Source organism: Agelaius phoeniceus, chromosome 21 (genome assembly GCF_051311805.1).
Source record: "Agelaius phoeniceus isolate bAgePho1 chromosome 21, bAgePho1.hap1, whole genome shotgun sequence".
Taxonomy (NCBI): Eukaryota; Metazoa; Chordata; class Aves; order Passeriformes; family Icteridae; genus Agelaius; species Agelaius phoeniceus.
Window position 1 is genome coordinate 1,422,908 of NC_135285.1, and position 14,266 is coordinate 1,437,173.

The window sequence follows — 14,266 nt, forward strand, 5'->3', positions numbered from 1 at the left end:
CTTGCACTCTGAGCTTTAATTTAATTTAATTACCAGGTCAGGTTATCAATAGGGATAAAGTCCCGTGGAATTACAGGGTTTAGGCCAGGCATGGGGTCAGTGGGGCAGGGATGGAGGAGCTCACACAGCAACAAGGGAAGAGGCCAGACACCGCTGTGGGGTAAAATAGCTGTTATTTCTATTGGAAATTATGTAACTTTCCAAACTAATTGTTTTAATTAATTGCAATCAGTGCTCACTTTCAGCTAGCACTATTTAAGTTTCTTCACATGCTCTTACAATTACTTTGATCACTAAATAACCAAAACCTCATTTGCTAAAAGTAACCCTGCCAAGCTTCAATAAACAAAGGCAAAGGGAGTTGGAGATTGGACATCTGGGATCTTAAATTTATGACCCTTCAAGGATGTTGAAGCAAGCAGAAAATGTGGAGGAGATTAAGGCCTGGAAAGCTGGAGATTCCCTGACTGAAAAAAAGATTATAAAAGTAATAAAGTATGTGGACCAGATTAGTGTGAAGAGTGAGAAATTAACAACCAAGAGCAGATAGAACGGTAAGTAATGAAGAGAATTATGTAACCTAGAGCCAATGAATGTTAATTTGTTTGCTAAAAATGCATAAATAAGTGGAAAAGTTTTGTATCTGCGTCCATGCAGAGGCTGGAGCTTTGTCAGCCACATACTCTTGGCTGAGGATACAGTAATGCCTTACTAACAGTGTCACACAGCCTTAGAGGGAGCCTTACTGATCCCAAGGACTTTGGGGGACCTTGGGAACAATTCCACAGGCACCAGCTCTGTCCCAGGGCTGCACCAGCTCCCCCTCCCAGGCTGTGCCTGTGCCTGGCCCTGCTCCCAGCCCTGACAGCCCCTCAGCAACCCCCAGTGACAGCAGTGTGACCACCTGAGCCTGTCCCCGCACCTGAACCTGTCCTGTACCTACACCTGAATCTGTCCTTGTCCCTTCACCTACACCTGAACCTGTCCTTGTCCCTTCACCTACACCTGAGCCTATCCCTGCACCTGAACCTGTCCTGTGCCTACACCTGAATCTGTCCTTGTCCCTTCACCTACAGCTGAACCTATCCCTGCACCTGAACCTGTCCCTTCACCATCACCTGGCCTTACACCTACACTTGTCCCTACACCTTTAGCTATGTCTGTCCCTATCCCTGCCCTGATCCTGTTCCTATGTCTGCCTCTCCTTCTTTTCCTTTCCCTTTCCTTTCCCTTTCCCTTCCCACTCCTGTTGCCGCCCCTCAGGCGCCGCCGCCATTTCCCGCCGTGTGGGCAGGGCCGCGGTGCGCGCCGGGAGCGGGCGGGGCGGCGGCGGAGCGCGGGCTGGGTACGGCCGGGCCGGGCCGGGAGCGCCGTGTCCTGAGGGGATCCCCCTGTCCTGAGGGGACCCCGCCGTGTCCCACCGCGATCCCCCTGTTCTGAGGGACTCCTGCCGTGTCCCGCCGGGATCCCGCCCATCCCCGCGCCCCTGACGCCGTGTTTGCCTTGCAGGAGGCCCAGGATGGCGGAGAGACCGGAGGACCTGAACCTGCCCAACGCCGTCATCACCCGCATCATCAAGGAGGCGGTGGGTGCCGGGCCCCGCGGTCCAGCGGAGCCCCGGGAGATCCCGGCCCCGGGCGGCCCCGGCCCCGGCCCGTGCTGTGTCCCCGCCCGCGGGGCTCTGCCCTGGGCTGTCCCCCTCGGGCACCGGGGCTGCGGCCCCCTCACTGCAGCGTCCCAGGGGATGCAGCTGCACCGGTGCAGCTCCACAGCAGCGCAGCTCCCGTGGTGGCACTGTGTGAACCAGACCCCCCCAAAACTTCAGCACACAAGTCCATGTCTGTATAAAAATCCAGAATAATTCCCAGTGGTTAGTTTAGTTTGTTTAGTTTGGAGCTGTGAGATGTTGCTGGGTGGGTCTGGGCCTGGGCCTGGCAGGTATGTCAGGAGCTGGGCAGTCACAGGATGAGTTACCTGCAGACGGTGGCCAGACCCCACATTCCAGTCACTGGGTTCTGCTCAGCTCTGCCTTTGGGGGACACATTCCTACTGCCCTGGGCTTCCAGTGGGAGCAGAGCTCCTGTGACAGCAACCCCAGAGCAGTTCCCAGTTCTTCTGAGCCCTCTGAGTGCCTTAACATGCTGACACTTGAATTATGTGAGTTTAAGTCGTTTTTAGCAGCTGCTGATAAAAGTTGTATTTGTTTTTCAGCTTCCTGATGGAGTCAATATTTCCAAAGAAGCCCGGAGCGCGATCTCCCGAGCAGCGAGTGTGTTTGTGCTGTATGCAACCTCATGGTAAGGACTTGGTGCAGCAGTCACTGGGGCACTTGATTGATAATTCATCTCTGCTGGCCTAGGGACTCTTTCCCAGTGTTGGTTTTGTGTATTGCCTGTTTATATAAATAAACCAGTCTGCCAGGCTGCAACAGGTGGGCTTGGGCTGATCAGAGCAGCCCATGGGAAGGTAGCTGGGCTCTGGACACAGCCACATCCCAAAAAGAAGAGTCCCAAACTGCCATTAACCTTAGAGCGTGGCTGCACAACCTTCCTGGCAAAGGCAGGGGCACTTGACTCACTGTCAAGCTCTTCATCATGAAGCTGTGTTAGGGCAAGAGCTGTCACAGAGGACACAGTCACATTTTGGGGTGGCTCGGCATATTCTCTGCAGGCAGTCACTTCTCTAGTGTCAGGTGCTTCTAGGGCTGTGTGGAACTCTCACAGCCAAGGTTCAGGCTTTCTCCTGCTCATAGAAAAGGTCTGTGCAAGCAGAAACTAACACTGTGGGAAAGCACAGACAGTCAGTGTAAACAAAAATGTCTCAAACCTCTTTTAGTAAATGATAAAAAAACCCCTAAATGTTTAGGGGATGGCTTTTTAAAGTTGCTTATGACTTTATTAAAGATGGAATTGCTAACAGTTCCCAATTACCTCTCATTTTGGTTCTGCCTAGTGCAAATAACTTTGCCATGAAGGGGAAGAGGAAAACCCTGAATGCTGGGGACGTGCTCTCTGCCATGGAGGAGATGGAGTTCCAGAGATTCGTGGCCCCTCTGAAGGAATCTCTGGAAGGTACCGTGCTCTGTGGGTGTCCAGGGACTCTGAGAGGCACTGAGTCCTGCTTTCCTCCAACCTGGACAAGCAACACTTATTGCCTGTCTTGTTTCTCTTCTCTTTGCCCAGCATCCTACTCTGCAGTTTGCCTGGGGAGTAACTAATGTGCACCTTAACGGGACTGGGATAACATTATTGCACAACTGATGAGGATTGAGAAAGTCTCATCTGCTCTCACTCCCCTATTATGTTATCTAAGGAAAGCCGTAGGTGCTGCCTGTAAATGTGACCTCCTGCATCCTTTTCAGCATTTTTCTGCTGAAATTTAACCTGATTTCCTATGGAGCTGCTCAGCACAGCTCAGCTCGTAGGGTGAGTTGTGCTCTGAGTTCCCTGCTCCCCTCCAAAGCCAGGAGAGCAAGTGGATGTTGGACCTCAGCCACTGACCTGTCTGTGCCAGAGCCAAGGCCTCACTGTTCCTCTCCTCCAGTTTACAGGCGGGAGCAGAAAGGAAAGAAAGAGGCCAGGAAAGATAAAGACAAGAAGGCAGACTCGGAGGAGCAAGATAAGAGCCGAGAGGAGGACAATGATGACGATGATGAAAGGATGGAGGAGGAAGAACAAAACGATGAGGAAGAGGTGGACAACTGAGCTGGCCCGTGGGCAGGGGCTGGGGTGTGCTCAGAGGGATGTAAATGCTGTAAATCGACCTTGCTGCATGCCCTCGGGTATCCATTAGAGCATTGTACTGCCCCTCTGTGGCCTATCCCTTTTGTTATTTGTACATAAAGGACTGTGCTGAAGCTTTTCTGTGCCAGGGTGGCTCCTCCCTGTGCCTGGGGGGCTTTGACCCTCCCCAGGCTCTGGGCAGGCACTTCCTGGGCTTTTGATGCTGGGCTGGCTCTGAAGGAGAGGAAAAAAGCACTGGTGGGTGCTCAGTGCAGAAACTGGCCAGGAGAACATGAGACTCTTGAAGATGAGGGGCTGAATCCATTCACAGGTCACTTCTGGGGTGTAGGATGTAGGTGATGATGTCCAGAGGCTTGGGAGCTGCACATTGAAGCTTTTGATCCAGTTGAGTTGTTTTTTTCCCTTTGTTTCCTTGCATCCTGGCTGTGCCTTCTCTCCCTGTTGTACTGTGAGTGACACTGTGTCCTCCAGCCTCAGCAGCAGCACAGGGTGACTCTACAGGGACCATGAGTTCACTCACTGACTCACCCAAACTAACCCAAATCTGAAAAACACACAGTGCTGACGGGGTAAACTGTACACTGACAGTGTCTTTGAGAGACAAAGAGGAGACTGATTCAAAATCTGGAGCACAAGGAGGGCTCAGATGAGGAGCAGGGCTGAAAACAGGTGGCTTTGTGCAGTGCTGGGGGTGACAGGTCAGTGTCACACCGGGGTCTGGTGGTCTCAGCAGCAGCAAGCTGAAATGTGCTAGAACAGAGTGGTGAATTGTGGTTGTCTTTTCCCCTTTTCCCAATGGGGATGGGCTAATTCTATCCAGGTCCCTCTGTAGCCTTCGCTGGTCATCCCATGGATGCCTCTGGGAGGGCAGCAGGGCAGGGTGTGCCCACCCAGGGGGCCCATGTGGTTTCACAAAAGGCTCCTGCAAGAAGGAAGGGTTGAGAGAAGCTCTTGGTATCCCTTGTGCTAGTGTAGGTTTGTGCTTTTCCACTTGAACTCGTAGTTCTAATGCCTTTCTCCCTCAGAAAGTTTTAGATACATTTAAAACCCCCAGGTTTTGATGATGTGCAGTTTTAAAATAGCACTTGTGAGGAATCCTGGATCCTTTCCACCAAAAAATGGTGGCAGCTGCCCACAAGAACCACTCTGCCTTCCTGCTTTTCTGGCTCCTGGATTTTCACACACACACAAGCCCAGCTTCTGAAAAGAACTGAACCAACACCGATTTTCTGCTGTCTAGTTTCTGCTGGCATTCAGTCAGGCTGTGGAAAGCCTGAGCTGATGATGTGTTCCTCACATTTCTGATCAACACCCGCCTTCCAGCTCTTTTCCTCTCTTTTTTTTTCTCTTCAGCACATATCTGGGGTGCATATTCTGGAAGGGAATGAGATCTAAATAAAAGCCAGATTTTTTTTTTTTTTTTTTTTTTTTTTTACAGAAATGGGAGTCTCGTATTTTGGTCAGTTATAAAATGAGCGGGTTGTGGTTGCATAAGTGGGATGGGAGCAGGAAATGCTCTGGGAAATGGTTTCTGGAGCAGCTGGCATGGAGGAGGATGAGGGGAGGATGAAGGCTGCTGCAGCCCGGCCTCAGTGTGAGAGGAGGGAGGGACTGTGGAAAGAAGGAGGGGATTTCCAGGTCACGGATGTTTGCTGGGGGAAGGAGCTGTCAACTCGCCCCAGGGAGGTTCCAGGCTGGGGGGGAAGATCCAGGATCTGAATCCAGGGTTTCTGCACTGGAGCGAGCCAGGGAATGATGCTTTGGTGGGGGAGCTGCAGAATTCCTGCACTAAACCTGATCCTGGCATCTCCCCTGCTCTGAGGGACCAAGGCAGGGGTCTGGGTTTCCCCCAGCACCCCAAAGCCCAGCTCCAGGTGCCTCTGCAGCACCCCAAACCCTGCTCCACACCACCACAGCCTCTCAGCCATGCTCCTTAGACCAAACCCTCACAGCAGCCCAGTGCCCTGTCCCAGCCACTCCAGAATCCTAAAACCTGGCTCCAGGTCCTCCCACAGCACCCTAGAACTGGACTGCATAGACCTCCAGCCCCCCAAAACCCTGCTCCATGTCCCCCTCAGCACTCAAAACCTGGCTCTGGGTCCTGCACGACCCCAGAGCTTTGCTCCAGCCCCCATGAACCCCTAAAACCTGCCTTCTGCCCCCCCATCATCCCAAAAGCCCTGCTCCACGCCCCCCAGAACCCCAAAACCTGGCTCTGAGTGCCCCTGCAGCACCCCGGGACTGGATTGCTTGGCCCCAGCACCCAGAGCTGCCCTCGCAGCACCCCGAGGCCGTGCCCCGTGTCCCCCCCCGGGCCCATCCCTGCCGCAGACCCGAAAATCCCGGCTCCGCCACCGCCCCCGTCCCCCCGCGCCGCCTTTCCCGCGCTCCGCCGCGAGCGACACTTCCCGCCAGCCCCTCCGCGGGGGCGGGGCTATGCTGATTGTGGGCGTGGTTATTCAAATCGAGGACACTGTCGCACGGCCGGAGCGGACGCGCTGATCGGTGAGTACCGGGACCGGGAGCGGGGCTGGGAGCGGGCACCGGAGCTGGGGCCGGAGTGTCCTCCCCTCCTCCGCTCCCCGACCTCAGCCCCTTGCAGGGCTGCCGGGGAATCACTCCAGAGACGGGGCCTGGCCGCGCTTGGGTGCAGGCAGGAAGAGGAGCCGCGGGTAACGCAGGAAGGACAGCCCGGGTTTTGCTCGGTTTTGCTCAGTTTTGCTCCGTTTTTGCTCCATTTTTGCTCGGTAACCGTGGCAACGGCGGGGGACGCACCGAGCAGCGTGTGATGCTGCGAGCTGGCGTCGGTCCTGAGTTCCCGCTTGTCCTGGGGTGCAATTCCAGACTCCTGAGCATCCCCATTCCCGTCCTGGAGCGGGAAACCTGCCCTAACAGCTTGACCTTCGTAGGTAGCTCTTAATTAACCCTGTAATAGCTTGGCCTTCGTTAGTGGCTGTTAATTAACCCACAGCTCCGTTGTCTGCCTGGGGAGTTCCACTTTCCTAGAACACCCCGGTCCGTCCCCAGCTGGGATTTTGGGAGCCCGCATGTCCCTGGGATTTAGCTAAATAATTGTGCTCACGTCTGAGGCCACGTGTGCTTGTGTGTCCTGAAATGCTGGGACACCTCTTGCTGCCAAGATGAGGCGAGACGAGGGAACGAACCCTCCCCGCTCGTGGGGGGCTGTCGGGAGCCGGAGCAGCGCCGGCTCTGCCTCCAGCCCGTGCCGAGCATTGTCCGCCCGGTGCCGGTGCCGAGGGCCGGCGTGTGCCGGGTTCTCCCGTTGGGAAGGCGCTTCCCGTCCCTCGAGAGCAGCGAGGCACCCGGGCAGTGCCGCGGGCACGGGCTGGGCACCGCTGCGGGTTCGGCTGCTGCGGCTTTGGGCCGGCCCCAGTGGAAGGAGCAAGGGTGAAGCCGCTCTGCTGCCGACCTGTCCTTGAACTCCTCCGGCGTGCGCGGAGCAAAGAGCTTTAGAAAGTCAGGTTTGGGCCCGGAATGTTGGGGAAAGGTTAATTTGCTCTGCCCTGGCAGCCCCAGCCCAGGGTGGTGCAATGTCCCCGTGGCCCTGCCCTCCTGCCCCCGGCTGTGCCCCCCCGGTCCCGCCGGGTGCCCTGCGTGGGCAGCAGCTCGTCCTGGACGTGGGGCTGGGAAGGAGGACCGGGACCCACCCGTGCCTCTCTTATCTCGGCACTGCAATCCCAGCCGGCGCCGTCTCCTCCTCCTCCAGAGCGCGGTTTCGGGAGCTGTGGCCTCTATCTGTCCCATCCAGTCAGGTGCCTCTGGTCCCACCCGGCCCCCTCCCCTCCCTCGGGTGGGATTAACTGTTTAAAGCATTTTTTGGATTCTCGAGGTGGGTTTTGTTAACTGAGCCCTTTGTTTGCCATTGCCGGGAGCCCTGCCTGGAGCCAGGCGCCTGCTGGAGCTGCCAACTCCGGTTCACCCGAGGGCTGTCCCCTTCCCTGGAGCAAGGCCTGGGGCTGCAGCGTTCCAAGGGCTAAAAATGGCTTGCCAAGGGATGCCATGACGCTGCCAGGTTCCTGTCAGCTGCTCTGCATCCCCCACGAGCACCACCTGATGTTTTTATTGGGGTTTTTATACATGTAAACCTCTAACCACGAGGGGCCATTCCTCATCCCCAAGCAGAAGCAATTCCCTGGGGTATGAGAGGCTCGATTCCAGCCCTGGACTGAACACAATTCCCCTTTGTTCCAAGTGTCCTGTGCATTGGGCTGCTCTGACACAGTTTGGCTCCATATTAGAACATCTTAAGGGTCTTGAGTGTGTAAAATAGGTGAAATACTTCATGTTAAAGGTTTTCCAGAAGAACTGAGCCATCTCCCAGCTCTGTTACTGGCTGGTGTCGTGGGTGCCAGTGTAAAACTTTGTCCCCTGCATTCTGTGCTGGGAGCTGGAGCTGTGCCTCCAGGGAGACTCTGATCCCACTCTGTTCTCCAGAGAGAGTTTGGATGCAGGCTGGGGGTCAGAGAGGTTTCCTGCCTGGGGAATCTCTTCTGGGATGGACCAAGGCTGCTCCATCTCCCTAGGGAAGCCCTGCCCTGCCCAGGACACTCACAGGAATCCACCTGCTCTTTCAGAATCCCATTTCAGCTCTGCTCCTGCCCACCTCCCTTGGGCTCAGCTCCCAAAGCCCCACACTCTTCAGCAGGAACTTTGCTTTGTCTCCCAGGGCACCCGAGCCCCTCTGCACAGGGCATTCAGGGGATGTGGCCCTGTGTGAGCAGCCAGCAGTCCCTGGAGCTGCTCTGCACAAACAATCCCTTGTTGGGGTCATGCAGCTGCTGCTCTGCACTGCAGCCAAACACCTCATCCCAGGAGAGCTCCCTTCCCACGGCCCCTTCCATCACATCCACCAGCAGCCTGGTGGTGGGAATTGAGCACTCAGGGAAATGTAATTCTTAATGGGCTGATCACAGAATTATTACTAGATCTGCTAGAGAGTAAAACATTGCTACAGAAGGAGCTTCAGCCATGAGATAGCTAATGATTGATTTATGTCTGAGTTTTGTTACCTCTGAAATCTGTTTTGCCCAACTCCAGCAGTAAGCAGCCACTGGAGTTATTCACTGTGAGAGTTGTGTGAGAGCTTTACAGCCCTGGATGGTCCTGTGCCTCTTTCCTCCAGTGCCCCTGGAGGTGCCCCTCTTCTGTAACTGCACCGTCACACTGCAGCCATAAATATATAGTGCTACACAGAATCATGGAATGGTTTGGGTTGGAAGGGACCTTAAAGATCACACAGAGCAGCTCTGTATCCTCTCCATACAAAACCACAATTTCTCAGCACTAAGGAAAAGTAAAATGAATGAAGAATGACCCTCTTGGGGCTCAGGGAAAGGAACCTGCAGAGGGTAAATGCGGTTCTGCTGGGGGAGGTTGTCAGTGGCTGGAAATGGGGGTTTCATACACAGAACTGGGAGGTTTGTGGGGAGGAGTCAGTGACACCCCTGTTAATGGGAAGGCCAGCGCTGTGACTGCTGATGGGGGTCCTGCAGCACCCCAGGGTGCCCAGGGTAGGTGGGGTGGAGCTGCCTGGGCTGCAGCTCATGGCCTGGCATGGGACAGGGTCAGTCCTGCAGGGGCTGCCTGGATCCCAGCCCCTCCTCACGTGTGCCAAGAGCAGCAGCTCACCAGGGCCCCTCTGTTTGTTTGGGTGTTTCAGAGTCTCCTTCCCTGAGAGCAGAGCCCACCATGCAGGCAGACTCCGTTCTCCACAGTGGTTACTTCCACCCCGTGCTGCGCTCCTGGCAGTGCACGGCCACCACCTTCGATGCCTCCAACCTCATCTACCCCATCTTTGTCACGTGAGTGAGCCCAGCTCTTGGGGCAGGGATGGACCTGGCTCAGGGGGTCTGGCTGGGCCCATCCCTGTACCCCTGAGCTCCTAAATAGGTGCAGAGCTCCTGTGGACAAGTCTGGGAGAGAGGCTTCCTTCTCATGTCTCTGTCCCATCCTCCTCCCACAGTGACAGCCCTGATGCCGTGGAGCCAATTCCCAGCCTTCCTGGACAAGCCAGGTATGAATCCAGCCCCCCAGTCATTGCTGTGCCCTGTGTCTGGGGAGGGTTTATTTATGCCCTGAGCATGAGTCAGGGGGAGGCTTCCAACCCTCTGGTTCCTGCTTTGGAGATCCCCAGCATTAGGCAAAGTGGGAATGTTCATCCACTAAGGGAGTGGAGGGAATCATGCAGGGAATGCTGGAAAAGTGTCAGTACTGGGAGGGACAGCACCAGGGGCTGGCTCTGTCCCACAGCACTCCCAGGCTGTGTGGGCTGGGCACACAGGGAGGCTGGAACTGAACAGAGTTTCCAGCAGCAGCCAGAAAACCTCTGCAAGGACGTGGATTTTGGTCCTGTACTGGATCCCACTGGACTGGCAGCTCCCCTCTGCATCTGCTGCACGTTAGCAGGGCTTTGGGCAGGGGAGCTGTGATGGGAAAGGGGCTGGAGCTGCACCAGGGACACCAAGATAAGGGATCCAAGGGCAGGGTATGCCCATCTCTCCAGAGCAGTGTCCCTGGCGGGCAGACAGCGCTCCTGGAGCCCCAGATAAGGGCTCAGATTGTTCCTCCCAGTGTTCAGGCAACACCTCCCCTGTACCTTCAGCCACTGCCTGGAGATGCTGGATTGCTCCCAGGGCAGCAGCATCCCAGTCCCAGGGCAGCTCTCCCCACAGGGCAGGTCTGTGTGCCTGGCAGCTGCTGCCCTTTGCCCTGCAGGTATGGAGTGAACAAGCTGGAGGGGATGCTGCAGCCCCTTGTCGAAGACGGCCTCAAGTGTGTGCTCATCTTTGGGGTGCCCAGCAAGGTGCACAAGGTCAGTGCATGGGTGTGGGGGTGCTGGGAGAGCCACAGGGCTGTCAGAGCAATGGGGGGCTGGGGGGGTCTCCTGATCAAACAGAAGCAGTTCAGGGTCTCTGCTGTGATATGATAGGAGATTGCAGTGACACCCAGAAAGTCCCCAGAGCTCTGCAGGTGGCCCCAAAACCTGCCCTAGCTGCCCATCATCCTTTTCCCTCAGTGGGGTCCCACCATCCAGCCTTACAGGGTCCCACAGTTCAGGAAACGCTTCCTGGGCAGAGCTGCTGCCACAGAGGAGCCGGTGGGAAGTGTCAGCTGTGCATGCTGAGGTGTTTGTGTCCTCACAGGACGAGAGAGGCAGTGCTGCTGATGCCGAGGGCACTCCTGCTATCCAGGCCATCAGGAAGATCCACTCCACCTTCCCAGAGCTGCTGATTGCCTGTGATGTCTGCCTGTGCCCTTACACCTCACATGGGCACTGTGGTGAGCAGGGGCCTCTGAGCCTTCTCCTGCCTCTGGGAGCCTCTGGGATTTGCCATTTTCTGCTGAGGGTCTGGCCAGCTCCTGCTCCAAGACTTCATTTCCCTGTGCTGCTGCAGTTGAGCCTGGGTGACCTCTCCTGGGTTTTGAGCACAGGGTGGGAGGCACAGGTGGTTCAGACCCTCCCTCAGGCCCCTGAGTCTGAGCACCCCTCTGTGTTCCCCATCTCTGCCTTCCCTTCCCTGGAGCACCCACATGCTGTGTCCAGTCCCCAGCAGGCTCCTGGTCCTTATCCACCTCCCTGCTGCTCTGAGCATCTCCTCAGCTTGTCCCCAGAGCCACACTGCCCCAGGGACTGAGCTGTCCTTCCGCTGTGTAACCCCAGGTTTGTCTCCCAGGCATCCTGCGTGAGGATGGCACCATCCAGAACGAGCTCAGCTGCCAGCGCCTGGCCGAGGTGGCACTGGCTTATGCCAAAGCAGGTGGGGAGCCCTGGCAGTGACACCCCAGACTGGCTCTCAGAGCTGTCTCTCTCTGCTTTGGGCAGATCCCAAAGCAGACTGGGCCTGGCTCTAACTGGGAGTGCTCCCCTGTGCTGTCTGTCCCTGCAGGCTGCCACATCGTGGCCCCCTCGGACATGATGGACGGGCGCATTGCAGCCATAAAGCAGGCACTGATCTCCAACGACCTGGGCAACAAGGTGAGCCAGGGCCTGTGTGTGCCACAGGCATGAGCCACCCCCATGGGAGGCTGCAGCACAGCGGGACAGGGCAAGGGGCAGGAAGGGCAAAGCCCCCTTGGTGCCACGGGCATTGCCCTGCCTGGCACACACAGGAGGGGAATGTCCTTGGCTGGGGGGGAATGCCCAGGCATGGTGAGGTGCCAGATGTGTGGCAGGGGGAGGGTGAAGCTGTGGGAGGGAATCTCTCCTGTCCCAGCACTGGGACATGGGCCTGAGCTCCCAGCCCTCACAGCCCCTCTCTGCCCTGCAGGTCTCAGTGATGAGCTACAGTGCCAAGTTTGCTTCGTGCTTCTACGGCCCCTTCAGGTGGGTCTGTCCCCCAGCCAGGTGTGCCCAGCTGGAGCCAGACTGGCTGGGAGTGCATTCCCAGGGAGTTATTTGGGAAAGGGGCTTGCCCAGAGCCTGTGCTGCACATGGGGCACACTGGTCACTTTTCAGCACCCTACTCCTACTTCTTCATGCAAAAAGGACTTGCCCAGAAGAGGCTGGCTGGCAGCAGGGTCACTGAAGGGTGATCTTCCATCCCAACCCTTCACCTGCTCGGGTGCTGGTGGCAATGCAGGCAAAAGGAGCTGCCTGCAGCTTCCAGGAGCAGTCAGGAATCAGCAGTCAGTGCTGTCCCATAGGGTGACATCAAGGACAAGCCTCAGCTGAGTCAGCTGCTAGAACAGCCTGACCCTGGCATGGTATCCCCAAGGAATCGACCTTGGAAAAGAGCCTGACATAATTTTACCCAAATTCTGGGCATGAGGGGGCAGTGGGTGTTGAAACAGCTCCCAGGGCCAGCCTGGGCCTGTAGGACCTCCCAGAGCAATCCCTGGGTTGCTGAACTGTGTTGGGAGTGCCCCCTTGCTCTGGCTCAGTGGCTCAGATGCTTGTCCTGGCCTGTCCTCGTGTTTCTGGAGCTGTAGGAGGTGGGAGGCAGGGGTTCCTCACCCTCTGCCCCTCTGCAGGGACGCGGCGCTGTCCAAACCTGCCTTTGGTGACCGGCGCTGTTACCAGCTGCCCCCGGGCGCCCGCGGGCTGGCCCTGCGCGCTGTGGTGAGTGTGGGGTGACTGTGGGCTGTGGGGGTATGGCTGTGGGGTGGGACACCCTCAGTGGGATGAGTATGGGCTGTGAAGTGGGACCCTCAGTGGAGTGAATATGGGCTGTGGGGTGGGACCCTCAGTGGAGTGAATATGGGCTGTGGAGTGGGACACCCTCAGTGGGGTGACTGTGGGCTGTGGGGTGGGACCTCCTCAGTGGGGTGAGTATGGGCTGTGGGGTTATGCCTGTGGGGTGGGACACTCTCACATAGGGCCTGGGTGATCGCACCCCACAGGGCTTGGGGCGAGCAAGAGCTTGGGAGGCAAATGGTCAATGGTGTTCCCCTTCCATGAGCCAAAGAAACACCAGGCCTGGCAGAGCTGGTCCCAGTGCATGCCCGAGGGCTGAGCACTGGGAGCTGTGCAGTTGCTGTCCCCATGCCCTGCTTGGCTCGGGTGTCAGGTGCAGGGACACGAAGCCATCAGCTCTCCCCAGCCACCTTGGCCATGAGGGGCTCACAGCCTCCTGCGATCCCTCCTGGGGAAAACCACCACGGCTCCAAACTCCTGGGCAAAAACGAGCTGTTCTTGTCCCCACACTGCCATGGCAGGACCGGGACGTGCGGGAGGGTGCGGACACGCTGATGGTGAAGCCGGGGATGCCCTACCTGGATCTTGTGAGGGACGTCAAGGCTCGGGTGAGGCCCTGCGGGGCAGGGAGGGCTCTGGCTGGGGGCTGTGGGTTCTGTGTGCGGGGAGGGCGCTGGAGCACCGGGGGTGTGCGGAGGGCAGGCTGGGCTGTCCCCAGCACTGACCCGCTCCCGCAGCACCCCACGCACCCGCTGGCTGTGTACCACGTCTCGGGGGAGTTCGCCATGCTGTGGCACGGGGCGCAGGCCGGCGCCTTCAGCCTGGAGGCGGCGGTGCAGGAGGCGATCACGGCCTTCAGGCGCGCAGGTGAGGCTGCGACCCCCGTGTCCCCCTCTCTATGCCCCGTGTGCCCCCGGGCTGGCTCCAGTATCTCGTCTCTCCGCAGGGGCCGACATCATCATCACCTACTTCACACCGCAGCTGCTGCGCTGGCTGCGGCAGGCGGCGGGCCGGCAGTGAGCGCGGCCATTGCGGCCGGGGCGGGTTCTCCGGGATGGGAGGGAATGCCGGTAGGGGCGGGTTCTCCGGGATGGGAGGGAATTCCGGTAGGGGCGGGTTCTCCAGTAGGGGCGGGTTCTCCAGTAGGGGTGGCCCTTCCGGACAGCGGCGCAAGTGGGCCCCGGCACTGCGCGCCCCCCCAGCCCGCAGCCCCCGCGCACCGGGAGCTCGGCCCGGTGAGCGCCGGCACCGCCCCGCACCTACGGGACCCGCGGGGACACCGCGAGCCTGCACCTGCGTTCCAGCGGTGCTCCCGCCCCCGACACCCCGGCTGTGCCCCGGACACCCTCCCCCGACACCCCGGCCGTGC

At 57.9% G+C, this 14,266-nt stretch overlaps 2 protein-coding genes across 2 annotated transcripts; both read left to right on the forward strand.

Moving 5' to 3' along the window:
• Positions 1–1,244: 1,244 nt before the first annotated feature.
• POLE3 (DNA polymerase epsilon 3, accessory subunit) lies at positions 1,245–3,861 on the forward strand. Its single transcript, XM_054646427.2, has 5 exons — positions 1,245–1,345; positions 1,510–1,585; positions 2,212–2,297; positions 2,953–3,071; positions 3,544–3,861. Exons 2-5 carry the CDS (start codon positions 1,520–1,522, stop codon positions 3,702–3,704), a joined length of 432 nt encoding a protein of 143 aa, XP_054502402.1. The 5' UTR covers positions 1,245–1,345; positions 1,510–1,519; the 3' UTR covers positions 3,705–3,861.
• Positions 3,862–6,115: 2,254 nt separating this feature from the next.
• Positions 6,116–13,976, forward strand: ALAD (aminolevulinate dehydratase). Its single transcript, XM_077189181.1, has 12 exons — positions 6,116–6,248; positions 9,424–9,565; positions 9,727–9,777; positions 10,479–10,575; positions 10,907–11,042; positions 11,438–11,521; positions 11,651–11,739; positions 12,032–12,087; positions 12,735–12,822; positions 13,419–13,505; positions 13,635–13,764; positions 13,844–13,976. The coding sequence occupies exons 2-12, from the start codon at positions 9,453–9,455 to the stop codon at positions 13,915–13,917; spliced, it is 1,005 nt and encodes a 334-aa protein (XP_077045296.1). The 5' UTR covers positions 6,116–6,248; positions 9,424–9,452; the 3' UTR covers positions 13,918–13,976.
• Positions 13,977–14,266: the final 290 nt, after the last annotated feature.